At 42.4% G+C, this 26,846-nt stretch overlaps 1 protein-coding gene across 3 annotated transcripts in view; it reads left to right on the top strand.

Annotated features, from left to right (window-relative positions):
- The window catches only part of SEC31B (SEC31 homolog B, COPII coat complex component), a 226,566-nt gene that overhangs the window by 108,871 nt on the left and 90,849 nt on the right, over positions 1 to 26,846 (top strand). For all 3 annotated transcript variants that reach the window (XM_040362336.1, XM_040362335.1, XM_040362337.1), the window contains 5 exons: positions 1,204 to 1,330; positions 10,894 to 11,039; positions 11,226 to 11,399; positions 11,702 to 11,860; positions 22,574 to 22,778. In XM_040362336.1, the coding sequence (XP_040218270.1) occupies positions 1,204 to 1,330; positions 10,894 to 11,039; positions 11,226 to 11,399; positions 11,702 to 11,860; positions 22,574 to 22,778 (811 nt within the window). The remainder of the gene's footprint in view (positions 1 to 1,203; positions 1,331 to 10,893; positions 11,040 to 11,225; positions 11,400 to 11,701; positions 11,861 to 22,573; positions 22,779 to 26,846) is intronic.

The following is a 26,846-nucleotide window of genomic DNA, read 5'->3' as shown; positions in this document are numbered from 1 at the left end:
CTCGCACATGCTCAGTGCTGCATAAGCAGTGTCAGATCAGGTTTCAGCACCTGTGCTGTCCAAGTCACATGATTCTTTGAGACTGGGGAGTGCACAGACTCCTGGAAAGTTACACCCACTACATTCCCAGAAGTCTGTGCATTGTAGGTTAGGAAGCTTAAGCACCTAGGTGTGGGAAGATTAACTATTCTGCCTAGCAACAACACTTTGGGAAGGCATCTAAAAAAAATGTTTTTTTCGTAAAGGACTAATGACATTTCTTTTAAAACTACTGATGTAATGTTATATTTATGGGTGGAACTCCACTTTAAATGCATTTTTCTGGATATTTTTGTTGTTGTTCTGTCTCTCGCTGTTAAAATAAACCTACCATTACAATTATAGACTGATCATTTCTTTGTCAGTGGGCAAACATACAAAATCGGCAGTGGATCAAAAACTTTTCCCCCCTCACCGGAGCTTTAAATTACATTTATTAAAAAAGAAACCAACAAACTGAATAGTGAAAAGCACATCATCAAGCATTCAGGCTAGTACTGCTTTCATCTCCAAAGTAATGTTTGGTAATCAAGACCAGGTCTGTGTGATAACCAGGAAGTGGGAGGAACACTGGAGCGCAGACGACAGCTGGGACTGACCTCACTGACCCCCACTATTAATTTGTGTCCAGATAACCCACCTAGGAAGAATAAGTCCAAATAAAAAAATAAAAATAAGAAAAGTGACCAGCTTAATACAAAGTATAATTAAATTATTCCTCTTAGATGATCCTTAAACTGTTCACTCATTGAATTTTTAAATCGACACTGTTCCTTTTAGTGATCCCTTTTTCTTACAATCAAGATTGCACTCGCCAAAAGAATATGTCTGGTTTTACTCAATATAGTCAAGCTCAGCTTGTGTTATTAGGTGAAGGGATCACTAGGGAAAAGTGTTGATTTATATGAAGATTCACTGGGTGAACCGTTTTTTGTTTTTTTGTGATCGTCTGAGGAAGCATTTCATTTTATTTTGTATTATGTTGGAAACCTGTTTTTTTTTTTTTTTTTTTTTTTTCCAGACTGATCGTTTTAGTTTTTGGATTATTTTGCTGTTTGCATTATGTCCAGTCAGCAAAATATTACTGACTGACAAAAGTAACTCTGTAAATGTTTTTTTGTTTTTTTTTCACGATGCTCAGATGCTAATTTTTTCTTCACCCAGCTTCTGTCTTCTGTAGTCCAGCAGAAATGGAAAGATGTGGTCCTGGGCTGTAACCTGCAGAATTGGAAAGAAGCTCTAGCTCTGCTGCTGACTTATTCCAAACCTGAGGAATATGCAGAGCTGTGTGGTAAGCATTTTTTGAGGATCAAACCTGGGACGAGAGCCTTTAAGAGGACAGAAAGATATTTTGGTTTCTTTCTGGTCTGTTGAGGGAAACAGAGCAGTTTAACGGCTGCCTACAGGATTAGACAATGGCAAACAGAAAAATAGTAAGCCAGTCCCCATAAACCTCTTCTTCCAGCATATCCTATTTATTTATTTATTTATTTTTTGTGTCCTAGGACGTTTTTTCTTCAGTATGGCTGAGAAGGTTGTAACCAAATTTTTGCTAGCCTTCCTTTCCTCAATTTTTTTTTTTTTATTATTCATTTATTCCCCCCCCCCCCCTCGGATTAATCTTCCATCCATGTCAGTCAAGATTCCTCTCGACACCGCTGTTTGAGCTGGTCCCTGTATATAGCAGCTATTCAGATTGGCCTTTTCTAAATCTGACTTTGGAGTGCATCTCCCATACCCCACTGGACTAGACATGCAGGGCTAGCCTGGAATGGAACCTTCAGGAACTGGGATGTACATTGCAGCGCTTTCCAGACCTTTGTGCACTGGTCAAGGTTAGCAACCAGGTGCTTTCCGTATTCGGATTTGTTGCATTGCCTCTGCGCTTGAAGACTTGCTTTGTATGCCATTGCTTTGTGTGCCATGACCCCCTGTACAGGGTTTATTTCACGTTGGACCCATAATTGAGCATCTCTGCATAAAAAACAAGCACAAGTTTCACATTAAATACTATAGGTATGTTTTAATATTGATTGCATTATATATTGCCATTTATAAAAAAAATAATTATATCAGTTTGCTGATCACACCAATGTTCTGTGAGCTGTAGATGTGAATATTATTTCAGGGGTTTCCCAAGAACCCCAACTTTTTGCAAAGGGTTCCTTCAAGGTAAAATGGTTGCGAAACCCTGCAATAGGGGAAATACCCTCACCCAGCACAAACCAGGCAAAGGGGAGCCACAGCGCAAACCTAGACAAACATTCACTCTACCGAAGGCCCACACATCACCCAGACTCAGAATTTTCTTGCACGGGAGCAGGAACTGATTGAACACTGGTTTGCCCATCCAACTCTAGTTTAATTTTACACACACAACAAGCAGTCTACCTGAATAAGGCATATTTTTCAGCAATATCTCTGACAACTAACTGCGATCTAATATAGCCATCTCTGTCCAGGGCTCCAAAATGCCAAGCCCCTTCTCCAGCTCCTCCATCCCTACTGGACTTGCATTCCTATTTGCCCAGCCTAGAAGAGGTGAACATAGAAGAGAATGAAGAGGACCTGAGGAGGATGTAAAATATTTCTCACCTCCAGATTCCTATACACATGAACCTGCAGCTTCACACTGTATTTGCTAATGTAGATATGCTCAATTCTGCTATGTGCACAAGTCTCTGCATTGTGGGTTTTGATTTTCAGTGCCGTGATTTTGTCTTGCCATGCCCCTTTGGGTACAAAGAGACCTGAAAATTTTAAAGAGACATTTCCTATCTACTAACCAATAGAATGGGTAATCTGTTACGAAGAGATCTGTGCAGAAAATATTTTCAGTCCAGGTATAATCATTGCCAAGCTATATCAAGTGGAAAAAATGTTCACTAATAAGTGGTCTGTTCCACTAGTTGATCCTGCCATTGCCATCCTAAATATCTCACTGTACCATTTAAAGATGTTCCATCATTCAAAGATTATGCAGATAGGAAGTTTGGGTTACTCCTAACCACTTGCTGACTGCACTATAGTGTCCCATGATCGCATGGGGTGTGGGCAGCATGCTCTGTGATCAGTGTTCTAAGGAATCAGCGGTGTCCAATCACAGCTGATCATGGATGTAAACAGAAGCCAGTTATCGGCACTCCTTTCACAGCATGAGGAGAAGAGAGCCGATAACCAGCTTTCTCTAAAGGGGACATGTACACTGATAATCAGGGTACTGATTATCCGTGTCGATTATCAGTGCAGTCCTAACAATGCCCATCGGTGCCCACCAGTGCCGCCTCATCAGCGCACAGCAGTGAAGGAGAAAAATTACCTGTTTGCAAAATTTTATAACGAACTATGAAAAAGTGTTTTTTGTTTTCCAAATTTTTGGTCTTTATTAGTTTATTTAGCAAAAAATAAAAAACCCCAGTGGTTATTTAAATACCACCAAAAGAAAGCTCTATTTTTGTGGAAAAAAAATAACTGTTTCGGCACAGTGTTGCATGACCGCACAATTGTCATTTAACCGGTTAAGACCCGGACCAATATGCAAGTTAAGGACCTTGCCCCTTTTTGCGATTCCACACTGCGTCGCTTTAATTGACGTCCATTTTTTCCCACAAATAGAGCTTTCTTTTGCTGGTATTTGATCACCTCTGCGATTTTTATTTTTTGCGCAATATACAAAAATAGAGCGACAATTTGGAAAAAAATTCAATATTTTTTACTTTTTGCTATTATAAATATATCCCCAAAAAAGATAAAAATAAACGTTTTTTTCCCCCCTCAGTTTAGGCCGATACGTATTCTCCTACCTATTTTTTGTAAAAAAAATAATCACAATAAATGTTTATCGATTGGTTTGCGCAAAATTTATAGCGTTTACAAAATAGGGGATAATTTTATGGCATTTTTTATTAATAATTCTTTTTGACTACTAATGGTGACGATCAGCGATTTTTTTCATGACTGCGACATTATGGCGGACACATCGGACAATTTTGTCACATTTTTGGGACCGTTGGCATTTTTATAGCGATCAGTGCTATAAAAATGCACGGATTACTGTGAAAATGACAATGGCATAGAGCTGCACGATTCTGGGAAAAATGAGAATTGCGATTCTTTTGCTTAGAATGAAGATCGACTCTCTCACGATTCTCAAAAAATCTCTGTCCTCCCTGTCACCATAGTTGCATACATTTTTTTTCTTGATGAGTTTATGTGTAATATACAACATTATATTATCAGCCTTCCTAGGTCAGTGCCTTACGTCCCGTCCCACTCAGTGCAATCTGTATCTTGAAGATCAGTACCTCATACCTCACTCAGCACATCTTCATATACTGATTCAGTGCCTCGTGCAATGTGTATGTGTGACATTATGTGTCTCTTTTAATTCGACTGCCTCATACCTCACCTAGTGCAATACACAGACGTCTATCATATAATATATAAAGATGGGTATTGCACTAGTTGAGGTATAAGGGACTCATGTAGGATTTAAAGAATGACACCTAGACCTAGTCGCACACAAAATACTGACCAGAAAGTTGCACCTTGCATTTAGTGAGGGGAGGGCCGAGGCATTAATCATAAAGTTGCACTGTGTCTGACTGTGACAGACCTTACCTTAACCTGGCGTTGGTACAGAGTCCTGCTGTCAGCGTTGGGTGATGAGCTTCAGTTGACTCCGCCGGAGTCACTATGGGTTTTGATGGCGCCCAGCCCCCGCTTAACGCGGATTCGCTCCACAGGCATAGACAGACTGAGTATGAGACAGACCTCCGTCGGGGTCACAGGCAGCCGATGGTCGCACCTGCCAGTGACCGGCTTGGCTGCGACGCTGGTAGTGGCAGGGGATACAGGAAGTGAGCTGTACGGTACCAGTGCCACTGACTACCCTGTGACTGCTTCTGGCGCGCTTACGGGCGGGGCCTCCTATTTGGCAGGGCCCATGGGCTTTTGAGCCCAGTCAAGCCCTATGTTGGGCGTTCAACACTATACTGTACTCAAGTGATAGGGTGGCCTGAGGGGAGGACACGCCCAGGGATTGAGGTTACTCACTGCACAGGAGGGATTGGGCTGCCTGAGGGAGACACGCTCTCTGCTGAATGAGGTCAGTTCCGGCTGCTGACGTACATCCCGGGGAGACCCGAAAAAAAAATCAAGGTAATCCAGGCTGGAGATCGTGCAGAGGGGTGAATCGATATTGCGATTAATTTACGATTAATCGTGCAGCTCTACAATGGCAGTGAAGAGGTTAACCACTAGGGGGCGCTGTAGGGGTTAAGTGCGACCTCGTGTGTTTCTAACTGGGGAGCGAGGCTGGACGAGTGACGTCAGTGATCGTCGTTCCCTATATCAGGGAACAGACGATCACTGACATTGCCACAATGAAGAACGGGTAAGGTTTGTTTACACGTTCACGGAGCTTCGGACCGGCGGTGCGATTGTGACCCATGTGCCTAGCCGTGCCATTCTGCCGACGTATATCGTCGTGCGGCGGCCCTTAAAGCCGATGTGCGCTCAAAAAAAAATATTAAAAGCCAGCAGCTACAAATACTGCAGCTTCTGACTTTTAATATTAGGACACTTACCTGTCCTGGAGTCCAGCGGTGTCCGCAGCAGAGGGCGAGCGATTGCTCGTCACCCTGCTGCTTCCCCCTTCATCCACGGTGAGGGAACCAGGAAGTGAAGCGCTCCGGCTTCACTGCCCGGTTCCCTACGGCGCATGCGCGAGTCGCGCTGCACCCGCCGATTGGCTCACACGCTGTGTGCTGGGAGCCGAGTGTCCCCAGCACACAACGGGGGACAGACGGGAAGTCAGGAAAAACCCGTCTTTTGCCCGTGACGTGTGGCCGGAAGTGGGTGAAAATACCTGTCTTTAGACAGGTATCTGCACCCCCTCCCCCCTGAAAGGTGTCAAATGTGACACCGGAGGGGGGGAGGGTGCCGATCAGCGCGACTTCACTTTAGGGTGGAGATCCGCTTTAAGTGGTTAAAGTGGAACAGCGCTGAAAATTGGTTTGCGCCGAGGGGGGGGGGGGTTGTTAAAAGTGGCCAGTAGACAAGTGGTTAAAGGCTCTTTTCACACTTGCAGGTCCAGCTCTGCAACCAGCTGCCACTGCGACTTCTGTTCGTCAAACTGCAGCAAATTGGACTGCAGCAACGAACAACGCGATCTTGTATTCCAAGACTGTGTTACAGAAATTACCTTCTCTACTCTTTTGTGTGGATGCCATATAAAAAGTAATGAAACTAATTTCCAGAATGCCTCCATTTACATCTCCATTCACATGCACAAAATCTTGTAGCTCAAAGCCTGAACGGCTGAAGCTGCCTGTTAACCACTTCCATACCGGGCCTATTTTGGCACTTCTCTCCTACATGCATAAATCATAATTTTTTTGTTAGAAAATTACTCAGAACCCTCAAACACTATATATGTTTTTTTAGCAGACACCCTAGGGAATAAAATGCCGGCCATTGCAACTTTTTATCTCGCACAGTATTTGCGCAATAATTTTTCTTTTTTTGTTTTTTGAATTAAATAACAAAACGGTAAAGTTAGCCCAATTTTTTTTGTATAATGTGAAAGATGAAGTTACGCCGAGTAAATAGATACCTAACATGTCACGCTTTAAAATTGCGCACACTCATGGAATGGCGCCAAACGTCAGTACTTAAAAATCTCCATAAGCGTCGTTTATTTTTTTTTTACAAGTTACAAATTTAGAGTTACAGAGGAGCTCCAGTGCTAGAATTGTTGCTGGCGCTCTAACGCACGCGGCGATACCTCACATGTGTGGTTTGAACGGCGTTTACATATGTGGGCGGGACTTACGTGTGTGTTCGCTTCTGAGCGCGAGCTACCGGGGATAGGGGCGTTTAAATTTATTTTTTTATCTTATTTTACTCGATTTCTTTTATTTTTACACTTTGTTTTTTTTTCTTTTTTGATCACTTTTATTCCTATTACAAGGAATGTAAACATCCCTTGTAATAGGAATGGTTCATGACAGGTACACTTTATGGAGAGATGCGGGGTCAATAAGACCCCACATCTCTCCTCCAGGCTGGAAAGCATTAGATCGTGAAAAAAAATTCACCGATCTAATGCTTTCAGCCGCGATTGCGGCTGTGTTTACATTCCAGGATCCGGGCGTGACGTCATAACATCGTGCCCGGGCCTCCGACGATCATAGAGATGACTGGTTACCATCTGGTCACCAGTCTACTCTATGGTTTCCATCGGACGCCGGCGGATCGTTTCTCCGGGTCTCCGATGGCAAAGGAGAGCCCGGAGAAGCACCGGATGGCGGCGGGAGGGGGGGGGTCCCCTCCCACCGCCTATAAGAACGATCAAGCGGCGGAACCGCCGCTATGATCATTCTTATGGTGCAGGGATTCGCCGGCTAAAGAGATGGATATCTGAATGATGCCTGTGGCTGCAGGCATCTTTCAGATATCCCCACTGAAAGTCCAGGACATCATATGACGTCCTTGGGCTGGAAGTGGTTAAAGATGCCTCGCATGCATGCCCTTTGAAAAAGGATTTTTTTAATTTTTTTTCAGTCTAATTTTAGTACTTGGTGGCAAAGCGCTTGTTGGCAATCGGAGGTCAGACATTTCTTGTAGTTGACCACCAAGTAAGTTTGCACATATCTCAGGAGGGATTTTGTCCCACTTGTCATTGCAGATCCTCTTCAAGTCATTAAGGTTTCGAGGCTGACGTTTGGCAACTCGCACCTTCAGCTCCCCCCACATATTTTCTATGGGATTAAGGTCTGGAGACTGGCTAGGCCACTGCAGGACCTTAATGTGCTTCTTCTTTTTGAGCCACTCATCTGTTGCCTTGGCTGTGTGTTTTGGGTCATTGTCATGCTGGAAGACCCATCCATGACCCATTTGCAATGTTCTGGCTGAAGGAAGGAGGTTCTCATTTGATTGTACATATCCCCATCTATCATCCCTTTAATGCTGTGAATTTGTCCTGTCCCTTTAGCAGAAAAACACCCCCAAACCAAAATGTTTCCACCTCCATGTTTGACAGTGGGGATGGTGTTCTTGGGATCATGGGCAGCATTCCTCCTCCTCCTCTAAACACGGCAAGTTTGGTTTATAACAAAGGGCTTGATTTTTGGTCTCATCTGACCACAACACTTTGGTTCTCCTCTGAATCATTCAGATATTCATTAGAAAACTTTAGACTGCCCTGTACATGTGCTTTCTTGAGCAGGGGGACCTTGCGTGTGTTACCAATTGTTTTTCCAATTGTTTTTCTTGGTGACTATGGTCTGCCTTGAGATCATTGACAAGATCCTCAGTGTAGTTCTGGGCTGATTCCTCTCCATTCCCATGATGATTGAAACTCCACGAGGTGAGATCTTGCATGGAGCCCCAGACTGAATAATTGCACCAACTGTTGTCACCCTCTCTCACCAAGCTGCTTGGTGATGGTCTTGTAGCCCATTCCAGCCTTGTGTAGTTCTACAATCTTGTCCCTGACATCCTTGGACAGCTCTTTGGTCTTGGCCATGGTGGAGAGATTGGAATCTGATTGCTTCTGTGGACGGGTGTCTTTTTATACAGGTACCAAGCTGAATTTAAGAGCACTCCCTTTAAGAGAGTGCTACTAATTTCAGCTCGTTACCTGTATAGAAGGCACCTGGGAGCAAGAAATCTTGCTGATTGATAGATCAAATACTTTTTTGAAATGCGTTTTTCTGGATATTTTTGTTGTTATTCTGTCTCACTGTTATTTTATCATTAAAATGATAGACTGATCATTTCTTTGTCAGTAGGCAAACATACACAATCAGCAGGGGATCAAGTACCTTTTTCCCTCGTACTTCCACAGCAGAATATTTAAAAGTTCATGTCCTCAGAAGCCTTTACCTCTTCAAAATGCAGAACATCTAATTGCTCTCCCCAAGTATTGGCTTCAAACCAAATTTCAGTCCTTCTTTTCAGTGCAAGACTTGGCCCACAAAGCTTACTAAATCTTCCCCAGAGCCCTCTTCCTCACTCTAAAGCAGGGGTGTCAAACTGGCGGCCCTCCAGCTGTTCCGAAACTAAAAGTCCCATCATGCCTCTGCCTGTGAGAGTCATGCTTGTAACTGTTAGCCTTGCAATGCCTCATGGGACTTGTAGTTTTGCAACAGCTGGAGGGCCGCCAGTTTGACACCCCTGCTCTAAAGAGTGGAGGGATGTCTGTCTGTTTGTTTTTTTCTCTGGGTCACAGATATCCCAGACCTGTGGGTTCAATCAATGGTTTCAAAGGGGTACAAAATAGAGTTTGAAACTCTACCCCCTCACTGCTTACTTTCATTAAATCAACCAACAATTACCCAAGAATAGTCAAATTTGCAGAATGCCCTGAATCATCTCTTGTCCCAGGGATTAGTAATGCCAGTACCTCCACAAGACCGGTTCAAAGGTTTCTATTCAAACCAGTTTGGTGGTGCCAAATCCCAAGAGGGCTATTCATCCCATTCTGGATTTAAAATCCTTCAGTAAATACCTTCAAAATCCAAAATGTCACAGGGAATCCACAAGGACAATTGTTGCATCTCTAAAACAAGGGGAATACCTGGCATCTGTAGACATTCATCATGCCTAACTGTATATTCCCATTTAGCCCCCTTCATCAGCGTTTTCACAGTGGCAGACAATCATTTTCAGCTTGGTTGCACTTTGTTTTGGCCTATCCTCTGCTCCTAGAGTATTTAAAAATAAAAGTCCTAGCACAGTCATGTTGTTGCTGGGCCTGTTGGCACAGTTCTGTTTGTCTAGTAGTTGTTGCCTACCCTTCTCATTCAGTGCTTGGAGACATCCCAGGGTCTATGAATCCTCAGCCTGCGTCCTATACTGTATGTTTATGTTTTAATGTTCACCTGTGCCTTTTTTTCTTCTCAATTTAAGTTTTAGTGCCGTGGTATCTCTCATTACTGAATACATTTTTCTTTCTCGTTCATTAAGAAACCTGGGATTAGAAGCCATTTAGAGACAATTGGGTTATACTGCTGCCTTCAGGAGAAATTAAAGGGCCACATGGAAATGTTAATAGAACGATGAAGAAAAAAAACTAATTGTCATTCATCTTCAACTCAAGGTTCCAGCACCATCAGTCTACTCCCCAAATGATTCAGGATTGGACACTGGCAAACAAAAAGCCATTAACCAGCCTCTTTTGGAGAAAAGTTTTTTAATCAAATTTTTTTTCTAGAAGTTTATCTTTTCAGCATGATATTTTCACTTCTAAGTTCTTAGTTTCACCAGGTGGATGTTTAGGCCTCAGCTGATGCAGGCTTTGGGCCCAAGGTCCTACAAGCAGCTCTTTGATCTGCTGGCTGCCCCTAGTTTTTACAGTATTATGTGGATTTTATTTTAATCTCTTATTTTTTCTTTGTTGTGCTGCCCACCCCTCCGCTGGACTGCTTTTGGTCAACCCAGTGGTCTCTGATTTATTTCTAACCCTGCTTCCCTTTAATGAACGATAAAGAAAACAGGATTTTTTTTTATTTACCATAAATTTTCTTCCTTGGAGTTCATTAAGGAACACAAGTCCCACCCTTCTGTGTATACTGCTCATACTTCTTTTCTACAAAAATGAATTAATTTGGGTGTGGGAGGGGTTACTTCTGGCTAGTCAATTGCTCTTTTGTTAGCCAGTGTCTAATTTTGCCTGAAGACAGCAGACCCTGTTAGATTTTGCAGTACAAAATTGAGGCGTTTTTCTTATATTTCTGATAGGAGCATTGTAAATTGTAGTCACGTTAAAGTTAATTGTTTGTTTGAGATCCGTGAGCTGTGCTTGGCACACAATGTGCTGATTTATAAAAAAGTGTTTTTTCCTCCTAGATGCCCTTGGAAATCGTTTAGAGTCAGAAGGAGAGGGAAATCTATCTACCCAAGCCTGCTTGTGTTACATATCTTCGGGAAATGTGGATAGGTTGGCAGAGTGCTGGGTCAGAACTCATGAAACCTCAACACCACTTGCCTTGCAGGTAACACAGAAGTCTGCCCATAAATTGCACGAGAGTTGTAAAATGTTTTTAAATAGATATCTAGAAAAGAGGTGTAGCTGGTAAAGGCTTTGCCAAAGGCTGATGGTTTCATAAAACAAACCAGGGATTTTCTGCTTTTGTTTTTATTATTACCTAGTGTGTTCTGATGACCATATTCTTTTATAGGAGCTGGTGGAGAAAACAATGGTATTGCGAAAGTCAATTGAATTACTTCGAGGGGCAGGACAGTCTCCACAATGCCCTGTGCTTGCAGAGAAGGTAGCGCAATATGCCAGTTTGCTGGCATCTCAGGGGAATCCAACTGCTGCCATGAGCTACTTACCTGAGGATTCTGAGGAGGTATAATTATTATATTTACTGTATAAGATTTTAAGAGCAAAACTAAAATATTTATTTCACCTGGTTAAAATGTTCATTATTTTATCTTCTTAATAAGCAGCTTGTATTAATAGATTAGAAATTATTGGAATAATAGCATTTGTTGAACACATTTTTAACTTCTCAATATGGTAGGGTTTGTTTGAATACGGTGGGATTAATGGGAATCTGGCAAATGGCGATTTAGCCTTAAAAGTATATATTCATTTAATGTTATATTAATCGCAAGTTACCATCCTAACATTTCTTATTCTGTATTGAAGAGATCAGTACATGAGCTGCGGAATCGTCTGCTGAATGCTCAGGAACAGGCTGTGAATGGTCAGCCCTATGCCTCTAAGGCATCCAGTAACCATCCTTCACCTATAGCCAAACCAAGCAAAGTATCAGAAGTCCCTGCATACAAAGACCGAAGTATACAGGTGAGTGACAATTTCTGTCTATTTTATGCCACAAATGTAGACTGCTGTACATCGTGCTTTCTTGCACTAGTATGCTTCGAACTCTGGGTGGCAGTACTGTTCCAGTTCCCTGTATACTAATGTCTGCTTTCCTTCATATCTAGTGTTCCGTGTTTTTTTTCCAATATGGTTTATATTTGACATAAGTAGTTATACTGCAATTCTTTTATTTATGTAATTCATCTGACTTGAGTGCAGTAGATTTTTTAATAATATATATTTTTTAAATTGTACAGATCACGTTTTACAATAAAATGTCATAAAGCAAATCTTGTAGTTGGGGGGAGCAGGATTGTTAAATGATGCTGTTGTCTTAAAGTGGTTATAAAGCCTAAACATTTTTTACAGTCTTTTTTTTTTTATTTTTTTTTTACCTTGCATTAAGGTAAAGAATGTTTAGTCATCAGTATCGTCCCCCCCTTCCCCTCTATTACTTACCTGAGCCCTCATTTAATCCCCCACTGTGCTCATCTGCAGCTCTTCTCTCCCCCTCACTTCTTGGTCTCACAGGCTTTGTTGACAACCATTGGAAAGGCCTTGGTAGCAAGCCCACAGGAATGCCTCCATAGCGGTGCTTTCTATGTGGGCACTCGCCAGACAGGAGGAGCCAGGAGTGCCAACAGGGCACCTGATAAGAGGTGGTTCGGGCCATTCTGTGCACTTCCATTGCATAGAGCAGGTAAGTATAATATTCTGGTTACAAAAATATTCATTGTGGAAAAGGGAATTTTTTTTCTTTCATTCATTAATGGACACAGGACTTCATAGGCTGTTGGCTTAGAATGCTGCCTACAAAGAGGATTTGGACACTGGCACACAAAAATGGTGCCAGCCCAGTATAACCCATCCTACTCCCAGTAAGCCTAAGTTTTTTTTTTTTTTTTTTTTTTTTTGCTAATCTCAACGAGGATGGATGTCCTTTCTCTGCAAAGTTGTTGAAAATGTAACCTTTTTGCTAGCTATTTTTATTTTTATCAGTCAAGATTGCCTTTTTTTTTTTACTGGATCAGTGTTTCCTCAGCATTAATTGTAAAGCACGGGGGCCCAAACAGTGGCCCATGGAGCCCTCTGATATGGCGCGGGACCTCAAAGCACATGCTCAGGCTCAGCAACCTAGGCTTGTCTACCGGCCAACCCAGAGCATTAGAGTGCAGTAAGCTGGCACTGGCAGCAGAGAGCAGGAACCGCATAACCCGAAGCTTCCTCTATAGCACAGAGTCCTGTCACAGGCAAAGTGATACCAAGTTGCACTCCACCTCTAATCCTTACTAGCAGCCTGGAGAGTGATGCCAGCAGCAGCTAAAAGAGGAAAAGGTCAGCGTATTAAACACAAACACTTGGCATAATTGCTTTTGTAATGGGCAATTGGCACCTTTTAAAAGGGTTAACAACTATTAGGTTGCTTTCACACTGATCCACGGGTGCAGAGCAGCCAACCTGTCCACAGTTCTCAAATCAAAAGGGGCAATCTGCCCTATCTTGGATGTCAAGGCCCTTTAATGTTTTAGTTTGGGCCCAAATATTCAACATAGAATACACAAAGTCTGTCACAGCCTCCCTTCATCTGGCCTCTGTAGACATTAAGGATGCATACTTGCATACTGTATCCCTATTTTTGAAGCGATTCCTTCTTTTCGCTGTGGGTCCCTCAGCACTTCAGTCTGTGGTCTATCATTCGGCCTGGCTTCTGCACCATGCGTATTCACCAAGATGCTGGCCGTTGTGCTAGCCTTACTGCTCTTCCAGGGCATTCTGATTGTGGTATATCTAGATAATCACCTTTTTAAGGGGCAAGTCTGCAAAGGTCCTGGCCGACAGCATAGGCCGAACCATCCAGACCTAGCAAAGGTTTGGATCTTGAACCTGCAGAAGTCAGCGCTAAAATAAACCCATTGCTTGGAGTATCTGGGTCTCATTCTAGACACTGCTCAAGAGTTTTTCTTACCCAGGAGAAGCTCCAAAATCCAGCTCCCAGAATTAGACTTTTTAGTTCAGGCGTTGTCCAGATTTGACCTATTTGGTTTCCTCTGCAACACTGGACACTGCAACTGTAGGAACATCCTATTTGAACTTAACCGGAAAACGCCACAGCATTGGTTTGCATCAGCCATCAGGGAGGAACCAAAAGTCTCACCCTGGGAAGAGGTAGAAGAGATCCTGTTCTTGGTGGAACATCGTATCCCAGTCTTGTTAAAATTTACTTCCCAGGCATGAACAATTGGTAAGCAGACTACCTCAGTCAGCAGCTCCTAGATCAAGAGGTGTTTTAGAACCTATGTCAAAGATGGGGGAAACTAAATGGAGACCTCCCCAGGTTTAATAGCAAACTGGACAGGTTTTGTACAGGGATTCTCTGGCAGAATCCGTGGATGCTCTCGTGGCTCTATGATATCAGTACAGCCTTTCTCTTTCCTGAAACTCCTCCATCTGCTCTGCAGTATCAAGAGGCAAGATAATTTTGGTAATCCTCATATATCTTCAGACGGTCCCAGGCAGATGTGGCAACTGATCCGAGACTCACCAGACGCTGCATGGGCACTTTATATTGACTACATTTTCTGTTCCAATGACTAGTTTACCACCTTGTTTCATGATCACTAGCTTTAATGGCCAAGCTGTAGAAGCCCAGGTCCTAAACGGGACAGGGGCATATCTGAATCGGTGACACTCACGATGCTAGAGGCTAGGAACTCGACTTCCCACCAGGTTGACCATCATATTTGGAAGGCATACTTTACTTGGTAAATGGCAAGAGATTTTGTAACTTTGGCCCTGCACTAGGGCAAGGAGATGTAGTTTGCTTTTTTACAGTCATGCAAGACTCATTGCTTGTGGTCCTAACAGGAAGCGGGTCATTGGCAACAGAAGGTTCTGTCTTATTAGGTGTCGCTACGGTCCCTGATTGTTGAGCCTTCCCCTAAAGAGTCTGTCTACTGCTATACTAATATTAAAGGAGACCTTTTTAACCCTCATCAATACAGTGCACTACACTCTGAAACTAGCTGTTCAGCTTGTTGCATCTACAAGCGCTGTTTCTAGTTCTTGGGTGATTTACACTCCTAAGGCATTGAAGAATTTCCTTTGCTCCTGTTTTTCCAACTCTTTTCGTGCAGAGTTTGGCAACACCTAGGAAAGCTGGTTGCTTCCTCCAAACTTTTATTGGCCTTGTTCCCATTTGAGTAGGAATTTAACCACTTGCTGACCTGCCGCCGCAGTTCTACTGCGGCAACATGACTTGGCTGGGCGAAACAATGTTATGTTATGTCATTTCGCCCTGTGGCGGGGCACTCGAGATCGCTCATGACACGGCAAGAACGGGGATCTGTGTGTATACATACAAAAAAATCCCGGTTCTCTCAGGTAAGAAATGACTTCATCTGTTCACACCAAGTATGAAACGCGATCTGTCATTTTCCCTAGTCAGTCCCATCCCCCCTTCAGTTAGAACACAGGGAGGGAATACATTTAAACCCTTGATTGCCCCCTAGTCTTAACCCCTTCCCTGCCAGTGACATTTTTACAGTAATCGGTCCATTTTTATAGCACTGATCGCTGTAAAATTGTCCGATCTGTCCGCCATAATGTCAGTCCCGATGAAAATCGCAGATCACCACCATTACTAGTAAAAAAAATTATAATAAAAACGTCGTAATTCTATCCACCTATTTTGTAGACGATATTACTGAAAAAATGGGCTATTCATTATAGCAAAAAGTAAAAGATATTATTTTTTTTAAATTGTTTCTGTTCTTTTGTTTATAGCGCAAAAAAAACCCGCAGAGGGGATTAAATACCACCAAAAGAAAGCTCTATTTGTAAAAGGACGCTAATTTTGTTTGGGTGCAGCGTCGCATGACCGCGCAATTGTCAGTTAAAGCGTCAGAATCTTCCGACAAGTTTGGCATGAAATCCATCAATTGTAATAATAAACCAAACCCCTGCTTGATGCTCCCAGAGGTATCCCAATAAATACATGTAAAAATTGCAGCATGAGAGTTTAAAAGTGACTCAAATATTAACTGTACTGATGCCACATTATAACACCCCAAAATTATAACCGTGAATCAAAATATACACACATGCTGCGCTGTGTAAGTTAACGGTGATATCATAATGTGCAAATATGCATACTTGCACATTATGTGAAACTTACCTGAAAACGGAGCATTCCAGCGATGCGCTTTCACCGCTGGAGGCCGATTCCATCTTCACTCGGTCTTCCTTACGGGTCTGCGGACTCAGGCTGTGCGATTTGGCCAGAGCCACTATAACGTCTCACCCACACATGCGCCGGGTGCACGTTTAGTAGACATTTACAGTACCCATAGGTAAGCCTTATTATAGGCTTACCTACAGATACAAGTCAGAGATGAGTTTGCTCCCACTTTAAATAAACTCCAAAACATAAACATTCACTATAAAAAAAAAAAGTGCTGTTTTAAAAATATTAAATCAATTAATTCAAATCAATATCGGTGATATCAATAATATCACAATCCATGAATTCATGTATCAAAAATGAAAAAGTTATTAGAAATGTATCAATAAATTATATATATATATATATATATATATATATATATATATATATATATATATATATATATATATATATATATATATACGTGCAATAACCACACAAGTGCTCTGTGACCTCTACCAGACCCCTACTGTGGAAGTCCACGCCTAGGTACGTAATGTGTTTGGGGGGGGGACGGAGCCTGCTTATCTGACGACATACTGCAGCCATCTCGTTATGTGAGGATTCATACGATGTGTTTTAAAGCCAGCACTGCTAAAGTGCCTCGTGAGTTTACTTTTACTTTTGTACCTTTCGAGATGAAATCTTTTGTCAAACTGAGAACACTAGATCTTGTATTTTGTTCCTCTTAATATATAATTTACCTCTGAGTACACCTGAGATTCTGGGAGCCGGCAGGAGGAAATAGGAGATATGGAGGGACAGCACGCTATACAGATCCTATAGTATTCCCTGCGGGGGAACAGCTGAATATGACCCACTGGTAAAACAGGGGTCGTAATGTGAGGTGAGCGGCCAGAGCACACTGGTGAAGTAAAGCACAAACACATTATGGATTTACAGTGCCTTGCAAAAGTATTCACCCCCTTGGCTTTTTACCTATTTTGTTACATTACAGCCTTTAGTTCAATGTTTTTTTTTTTTTTTTTTAATCTGAATTATATATGATGGATCAGAACACAATAGTCTAAGTTGGTAAAGTAAAATTAGAAAAAAATATACATAAAACTGTTTTTCAGAAATAATAAAATAATTGGCATGTGCCATATTCACCCCCTTTGTTATGAAGCCCATAAAAAGCTCTGGTGCAACCAATTATCTTCAGAAGTCACATAATTTATGAAATTTCGTCCACCTGTGTGCAATCTAAGTGTCACGTGATCTGTCATTGCATATACACACTTTTTTTTTAATGGCCCCAAAAGCTGCAACACCTAAGCAAGAGGCACCACTAACCAAACACTGCCATTAAGACCAAGGAACTCTCTAAACAAGTAAGGGACAATTAGGGTTAGGTTATAAAAAAAAAAAATCCAAATCTTTGATGATCCCTAGGAGCACCATCAAATCTATCATAACCAATGGAAAGAACATGGCACAACAGCAAACCTGCCAAGAGACTGCTGCACACCAAAACTCATGGACCAGGCAAGGAGGGCATTAATCAAAGAGGTAGCACAGAGACCTAAGGTAACCCTGGAGGAGCTGCAGAGTTCCACAGCAGAGACTGGAGTATCTGTACATAGGACGACAATAAGCCGTGCGCTCCATAGAGTTGAGCTTTATGGCAGAGTGGCCAGAAGAAAGCCATTATGTTCATCAAAAAACAAAATGGCATGTTTTGAGTTTGCAAAAAGGCATGTGGGAAACTCCAAAAATGTATGGAGGAAGGTGCTCTGGTCTGATGAGACTAAAATTTTACTTTTTGGCCATTAAAGAAAAAGCTATGTTTGGTGCAAACCCAACACATCACATCACCCAAAGAACACCATCCCCACAGTGAAACATGGTGGTGGCAGCATCATGCTGTGGTGATATTTCTCTTTTCGTCCATGAATGGAAACCGCTCCCTAAATCTTGACAAGTTCCGTCTATCAGGAGAGGTCTCCTATGAACAGGAACATAACCCACTTGTCAAGATTTAAGGAGCTGTGTCCGTCCATGGACGACAGAGAAAAGGATTTTACGGCGAATACAAAAAATCCAATTTTTTTCAGCAGTCGGGACTGGGAAACTTGTCAGAGTTAAGGGAAAGATGGATGGTGCTAATAAACAGGGATATTCTTGAGCAAAACCTGTATTCACTCTGTGTGTGATTTGAGGCTAGCACAGAGGTTCACCTTCCAGCAGGACAATGACCCCAAACACACTGCTAAAGCAACACTTGAATGGTTTAAGGGGAAACATGTAAATGTGTTGGAATGGCCTAGTTAAAGCCTAGACCTCAATTCAATAGACAATCTGTGGTCAGACTTAAAGATTGCTGTTCACAAGAGCAAACCATCCAACTTGCTGGAGCAGTTTTGTGAGGAGGAATGGGCAAAAATCCCAGTGGTATGATGTGGCAAACGTATAGAGACTTACCAAAGCGACTTGGAGCTGTGATAGGCGCAAAAGGTGGCTCTACAAAGTATTGACTTTAGGAGGGGGGGGGGGGCTGAATAGTTATGCGCATTGACTTTTTCAGTTATTTTGTCCGATTTGTTGTAAATAAATAGAAAAAAAATATCTTCAAAGTTCTGTAAATGAAATGATGCAGATACTAAAACAATCCATGTTCATTCCAGTTTGTGAGGCAACAAAACATGAAAAATGCCAAGGAGGTTGAATACTTTTGCAAGTCACTGTATTTTTATTACACTGTGGTGAAATAGTATCTGAATAGAAATATTCTATTAAAGGACTTTTTTTTACTGATATTTATGAATGTATGGACACTTTGAACTTTATTATTAACTTTGATTTATAGTATAATGGTATATCACTAATTGTATCGTATTTTGTCACTTTAAATCATATTGAATAATGGTACATGTTTCATATACTGTTGAACTTTATTTAGATAAATCATTTGTATTATACAGTTCTACACTGTAGAACTCAAGTAGCACTGCACCAGATTTTATTTTTTTATTGACTCCCCAATATCTACACCTCTGCTATTACAGATCAGCATGTCAAGTATAAGGTTAATATTGATTCCTTCTTGCAGACTCTTTCTCCCCCTGGCTGCTCTTTTCTCATCTCATAGTAAAGAATGAGAAATGACTCATGATTAGTGTAATTCCGTAGGTAAACAAACGTTTAAAAAAAAAAAAAGGCACTTCAGCAGTTACCACTGGGTTCCCTTCCTAAAGCCACATCCATAGCTAAAAGCCAGCCGCTCTGCATGCCGCTTGTATTGCATCAAGAACATACAGGATCACCGCTTCCTCAGCCTACCTCTAATTCATGCATTTCGAGTGGTGTATTCTCTTAGCATTTATTCCATAATCTCTATATTTTAACCCAGTTTTAACCACAACTTCGCAAATTCCAACAGAATGGCGCATAATTAAGATAACAAACTCTCACCAGCCTCGTATATATTAAAAGAACAATGACATGCATAATATCAAGACCTGTACAAATAAAATGCAACGCTAAAAAGCACTTCTCCTCATGCTTAGTGATGATCATAAAATATAATTTATTTTATAAGGTACTAACATATAAATATACAATATCTAAACCAGGGGGTAAAATTAATGAACAATTTATATCACGGGATAAATGGATGGTTTCAAAGCTGAAACTAAAACAAAAAATCACTAATAAAGCAGTTAAGGTCCAGCTCAGTGTTGCGACCATTAGGACTCAATGAATTAAGCATGTAGATCCACTGTGCTTTAATCTTGGTGATCTTCCTTACTCTATGGGATCCCCTACAATACTAAAATACTCTTATTAGCACCCCAAAATTGTAGCAGGATAGCATCTCCATTATGAGCTTGCCTAAAGTGGGAGGGACACTATGATGTTTAATGTCCCTTCTCTGTTTTATGTATGTGTTCTACCAATCGTTTCTTAAGAGGCCTTTTTATGCGGCCAACATATTGCAGCCCTCGTGAGCACTGTTGTACATATACAACGCACAAAAAAAAACAACAAGGCCGCATTATCATAGAATGGAAGATTTTAGGAGGGCCAGGGACAACTGGCTACAAGACCTACCTGGGGAAACCTAGAAGAGATAAACCATGCTTGCATATCGCTTGCATATGACGATCAACATAATTTTCTCCGACATGGGAAATTGGGGAGAGTCAGCTAAAATGCACTGGTTCACAGTAGATATAACCCTTCTTTGGATTAAAGAAACGATCACCCCCCCCCTTTTTTTTAGAGAGAGAGAATTGAACAATCAATGGACCTCTTAATTCCTGGGGACAATGGGTCAATGCTTATGGGATCCAAAAAGAAATCCAAAGGGTGCAGAGCAGGAAGGTGTATATTGATACCCAGAAATATATATCAGGAAATTAAGTCCGAAGACAGACATATTTTTTTTGTCTAATCCTTTGGATCCTAGTGTGAGGGAGGCATCTGTTATGGATGGTATTGATAGCGAATTGAGAAATCAATCCTCCACTCCCCCATTATATTGTAAAAGGCATTTAAAGAGCTGGAAAATAAAAATATTGTAATTCGCCCAGCTGATTAAGGGTTAGGGGTGGTGATATTTGGGCTATTATCTGGATCTTGGATGTTCACCAAGGTACGGGCCCCAGTATCAGCCATTCTGTGCTCTCAAGGCATCCCCATTGTGTGTTTTTTTTTTTGATCAGCTGTTGAGGAAACAGTTGGCACTAGCTTAGTCGAACAATCTGTCTTTGACTGCTTATTTGTTACAGCAGTTCAGATTAAGTACAGTAAATTGTCACTGGAACTCAACTTATCATTTTTAATATTAGGTCTGGTCCTGGACACAGCTCAGGCCAGAGTGTTTATTCCACAGTAGAAACTTCAGACTCTCTGATCTCCAGTAATAGTCTGATTCTCAGCTTCTGTATTAAAGTTCTTGTGGGGACTCCAGCATGCATCCGCGGGAGTGACGTCATCGCAGCTTCGGCCACTCACAGCGCCGGAGCCTGGATCCCTGAATAAACGCAGAGGGGACATGTAGCAGCACAATATTTGCTATTTTTTGAGAAATTAATCCCCATTTGTGCACGGGGGTATTCACATATTAAAGCTAGGAAGATTTGTGCTTTCCACAACGTGGGACATGACATTTATTTGCCTGGTGGTGGTGGCCTGGTTTCTGCCCTTTGTTCTATTCAAGAGACCTTTGGCTTCTCACTCTTGATTAGGACCTTTTGTACAAGGGTCTCTCGTGTAGCTCTTCCAGTCCCTTCCCATGTGAATCCATAAGATCGGATTCTGGTTCTCTGTACTTCAGAAAACCAAATACCATTTAAACTCTTTAGATATTTTCCTCTACTCTCACCGACAAGGTGGTTTTCTTGTAGCCATCACTACAAGATCTGTGCCTTCAAGGAACCCTTTGTTACTTTGCAAAATTGCAAGGTGGTGCTTGGGCCCACAACGTCATTCATGCCTAAAGCAGTTTTTGCCTTTTAATGTTCTCACTCAGTGCATTGTTTTTCTGTCCCTCTGTCTGGCTCCTATGCACCAAACAGGAATTTTCCTCAGTTTTTGGGATGTGGATCAGGTTCTTTAATGTTAAAGAGCACTCTACTAGATCTATGAGGAGTTCTTGTGCTTTTCTATATCAAGTATGTTTTCCAGATTTATAAGGCTGCCACCTGCCGTCTTTTAATCGCACGTTCTCTTAGGTCTTACCCCATGGATATTTCAGCCTCATCTGATGCCAGCTTCAGGTGTAAGGTCCTTTTTAGATTGCTCTTTGAGCTGCAGGCAGTTACCAGTATATTTATTGTTTCTTCTTGGGGCTGTTAGGGTTTAATTGTCCTGTTGCCCACCCCTCAGTGGAATTGTTTTTGGACGTCTCAAAGGCGAAAGACTTCTCTTGTCCTCTAATGGACCAGAATTTTTTTTTTCTAGGAGCCAATTGTGAGACACTGGTCCCATTCCTCTGTATTTATGATCATGCTTTCGGTACTTCTTTGTTACAAAAACCAAGGCATAAATAATGGTAGTAGGAGGGGTTATCCTGGGGCTGCACTACAGTTTTTGATTTGCCAGTGACCAATACCCTTGTAGGAAACCGTTGTAACCTGAAGGTTTCTGTGTCCCTCAGTGAACTCGGGAGAAAGGGATTTTATGTTGAGTACAAACATTATTTTTTTAATCTTCTAAAGAGACTTTGTTGCAGGTTTTTTTTTCATCCGATAGCTTTGCATTGCTGTACAAGCCTATAGGAATGCAAAACCTGCTTGAAGCATCAAATGCAACTGCAGATAAAATGGCACCTGTCTCTAAATTGAATGATCTCAGAAGCCTCTCAAATAGATGCAAACAATATAAGCCTAAAGTCTGTCAACATAGGCCCTAATGGTGTTTTGACGGCATATAAATCATATTTAATATACTGTATCTCATCTAGTTATTAAACTGGGTAGACAATTGTTGGAAAGCATTCATTATTTCATTTTTTTCTGAATTTGTAGGCTTCATCCAAACCTCCAGCTAGCACTGGATTTCCACCTCAGCCATCAGTGCCTTCCATTTTTATGCCGCAACCAATGCACACAACAGTGGGTCCTCCTCCATCCGTCCCGTTCCAACCTGCCTCTGTGCCACATTCTAATGCCTACCCAAGGGCAGGAGCCTGGCCGCCTTACCCAACACAACAGTCACAATCAGTTGTACCAGGTGAGAATATTCAAATGGTGTAGGTGAAAATAGGTAAAAATGCTATTTGTAAAACCAAGGCTATTGTGTTATTGACAGCGATAAGTTGGTATGATCTAGAATACTTGCACAGGAAGCTAAGTGAATGCTTTGGTTGGTTCTCATTTTCTTGTACAAAGGATTTTATTAAAGTTCAGTTTAACATAACAATACAGTAGCATTGATGGTCATATCATGGGGGGGGGGAAAAGAAAACACTTAAAGAAGATGATCTAAGTTGCAGAGATTTGTTCGGGAGCTTGAAAGTCCAAGGGCGATTATGTATAACCGTTAAGGAGTTATCGCCACATTATGGAATCTTGGGATATGACAGCATGCTGCACAAGGTGTAAGTAATGGCAGTCTTGGAGTCATAAGTAAGGCGATTATCAGGACATGTAAACAGAACCTATATTTTTTCTTAAGAAATAGTACATCTAAATGTCAAAAAAGAATGTTTTTTACCATGTAACCATCACATCCAGGGCTAAGCCTGGTGGGCCAGAAAAATACGAGGAGAAAGCAAGGGAGAAGGAGAGGAGAAGTGGTAGAATGGGAGTGTAGAACAGGAAAAGAAAATTAATAAAGGGGGTGGGGAGTCCGCGGGGCGGCTGGGGGGGGGGATGCATATTAGAGTGAAAGGATCGCTGGATTAAATCTAGAAGAATGATTATGAGCTACCCAAGGTTGCCAAACCTGAAGGAACTTATCCATGTCTGATAATATGGCTGTCAATTTTTAATTTACCTTAATGTCATTCACACAGTGTTTAACTGCTTCAAAACGGAGAATCTGTGTCTTCCAAGCCATCACTATGGTCAGTTTAGTTGCAGTAAAAAGGTGCGATGCCAACTGGCGTTCCGGGTGGAGCGGTTCTGCAATTGGTTTGCACAGAAGAGCCTCAAAGGGGTCCCTCTTTAGACGTCCCTCTTTAGATGTCCCTCTTTGGTGTGGAATAAGTTGCAAAGGAGTGTATAGACCCTGACCCACAATCTGCACACCTTCGGACATGTCCACCAAATGTGCGTCATTGTACCCTCTTGAGAACATAAATGGAAACATAAGGGAGAATAGGATGGAATTAAAACTTGCCAATCTGGCCGGGGTGCGATACCACCTGTAAAATACTTTAATAAGCATTTTACAAGAACAGAACATTCTTGGAGCATTTGGACAGGGCAATAGTCATGATCTGCCAGTCTTCTGGGTGTTTCCCGAGCTCTGCATCCCACTGGAGATGGTAAGGTCTCAATGGTGTGTTTTTGGAACCCATTTTGGCTGCATAGATTAAATAGATTAAACCAGAAAATTGGGAACGTGATCTACAAAGGTTTTCAAAGGAGGTCAAAGTGTAAGGGGTGGGTCGAGACTTTATAAGTTGGAGAAAGTGTTGAAGCTGTAGGTAGCTGTAATGCTCTCGAAGGGGGATATCATGTGATAGAGGCGGAAACAGTTAAAGGAAGGTGTTTCCCCAGTATAAACGTGGTCAATCCTGGAGTGAGAATGGTGGGGATGAGAATAATGATAGTAGTTCTTGCCCAAGGGGTGAAGCTCTCTCCAGACATCCACCAGGTCATGGCTTTGCAAGGATTGCAAGAATTGTTTTTGCAGCAGGAGAGGAGGGTTTGTGTTTAAAGGATATTTATCAAGAGAGGTGTTCAGCGTCGCATTGGAGTCACCCGCTAAGAGAAGGGTGCCCTTCTGAAGGGACTTCAACAGGGAGCAGATGTGAGTCGGGAAATGCACGGATTTTCATTTGGAGCATAGTAAGTCATGATGGTCACCTCGGTGTCTTGAATAGTACCTTGCAGTAAAAAGTAACTGCCATTTGGGGCTGCTATCTGTTTACTGCAACTAAAGGGGACCGATTTGCGTAGAGCAATGAGCACGCCTCTTTGCTTGGTAGGGCCATTAGCCAAAAAGACTTGAGGATAACGAGCATCAAAGTATTTGGGACAGGAAGATGGGGGGAAAATGGCTTTCCTGCAAACATGCTATATCAGTTTTGTTTTTTGAGGTATTTAAAAACCTTCACTCATTTTTGAGGGGAGTTCATACCCTGAACATTAAGGGACAGCCAGTTCAGGGTCATGAAATCAAAAAGGTGCGCCTAAAGAATACTCTGCCCACACACCCGGGGACTGAAGGAAGAGAAGAGGAGGGTAGAAGGGAGAAGAAATACGTAGAAGAGGATAGCAGGACATAGGACATGAACAAACCGAGAGATACTCAGAGTACAATGAACATAGAGAACTTGAATGCATCACTGTGTGGGCTATAATGCCCACAACGGGGTCGGATGTTAGCCAACACAGCTGTCTTGGACAAGTACTGACACACAGGGGAGCAGTGGTCTGTCGGAACCACAAGCCTTCTATGAAATGTAGTGATCAACTTAAATGTCATTAGTACAAGACCTAACAAAATTCTGAAAACATAATCAAAAAGAACAAACACAAAAAAGAAAAACAATAGGACAAACTTAGTACGTATAAGACATATAACCCTATAGTTTACTATAGGAACAAAGGTCCCTCGTGCACCCAGGGCCACCAACTTCAAGCGGGGCAGCCCAGAGTGACCGAGCGGCCAAAAATGCCTGCTCAGCACCTGTAGTTCCAATATCCTCCCACCCTGTAACGTTCCAGGAATCGCTCCAAGCAGTTGAACAATCACAGACTGCCATACTTATATCGATGGGGCAGCGTATAACAGCCTTATAACAGGTTAACCACCCATGGCCCTACATCAGGGTTCGAGGCAGGGGTTAGGTGGGCAGGGAGCAAACTCCATTTGGTGCAACTCAGATCCGTGTGTACGGTCCAACAGTTGGACAACTTCTATCAGGTGCAGTACAGGATCTGGTAGCAAGGGGGCAATAGAATGCTCACTGGAATGAGTTACCTTCAGCAGTTAGTGGCCTTATGAAAGCGCTGGGCCTGTATGTCTCGCAGCGCCTGGGAGCCGGATGGGGATTTTTGGGATAATTTGGAGGGCTAACGAGAAGGTGGGGAGGATGAGGACGTTGCTTCTTCTAGAGATGAAGATAGGTCAAGCCGCAGTTACAGAAAATGGCGTTGTAGGTCATCATTTGCATGGGGTCACGCCTCATTTGCATGGGTTCATGCCCACTTCCACCTACGCCGATGTACGCCTTCAAAACCCACGCCACGCTGGCGAACCTTTGGGAGCACTGGCTTGCTGAATGCAGTGCTTGCCTCTCTGCGCTGCGTTGGTGTAGCGTACATTGTTTGCCCTATGGCGGCGTAATGTGCGCCCTGCTCTCTCTGAATCTGGGCCAAAGGGTTCGCCATCAGGCTCAGAGGATCTCGGGCATGCTCCTGCGGCTATTTTCTCTCCTGATAAATTAGAGGTGGCCCCGGGTGATCCATCGGGCCTCAGGAGATCAGGCAGAAAGTCAGTCAGATGAGGATTCTACCCTGGAGAAACCGTTTTTGGCTTCTCAGTCCGAAAGGTTGTTAGTACAGTCCCTTACTGAGCTGGTCCGTTCGGCCTTCAAGTTACCTCTATTAGAGCCAGCTTCTAGCTCGGTCTCTTCTTTGGGCTCTTTGAAAGCCCCTCAGGCGGATGATTCCTTTCTGGTTCATCCGCTACTAGAAGGTCTTATCTATCAAGATTGGGAACATCCAGATAGATTTTCTGCCTCCTGAAAAAAAATTCTATTTTATATCCCATGGAGAAGTTCACTAAAAAATGGAGTGTCCCTGCAGTGGACGCAGCTATCCCCTGTGTGAACAAGACTCTGACCTTTCCGGTGGACAACGTGCAGATGTTTAAAGACCTGACAGATAAGCGACTGGAGACGTTGTTAAAAACATCATTCGCTACAGACATAGGGATAACCCAACCTGCAGTAGCAGCTATTGGTATCTGCCAAGCCTTAAAAAAACAGATGAAGCAGGTCTTGAAAGATGTCCCGGCTCAGCAAGCTCGGGAGTTGGCCGACTTTCCCAAGGCATTATGCTTTGCAGTAGATGCCATCAAGGACTCTATACAACAGTCCTCCCGCCTTAAGCTACTTTTAGTACA

The sequence above is a fragment of the Rana temporaria genome, chromosome 8, assembly GCF_905171775.1.
Source record: "Rana temporaria chromosome 8, aRanTem1.1, whole genome shotgun sequence".
Taxonomy (NCBI): Eukaryota; Metazoa; Chordata; class Amphibia; order Anura; family Ranidae; genus Rana; species Rana temporaria.
The sequence above is the reverse complement of the archived record's forward strand: the minus strand, read 5'-3'. Positions and strand labels throughout refer to the sequence as shown.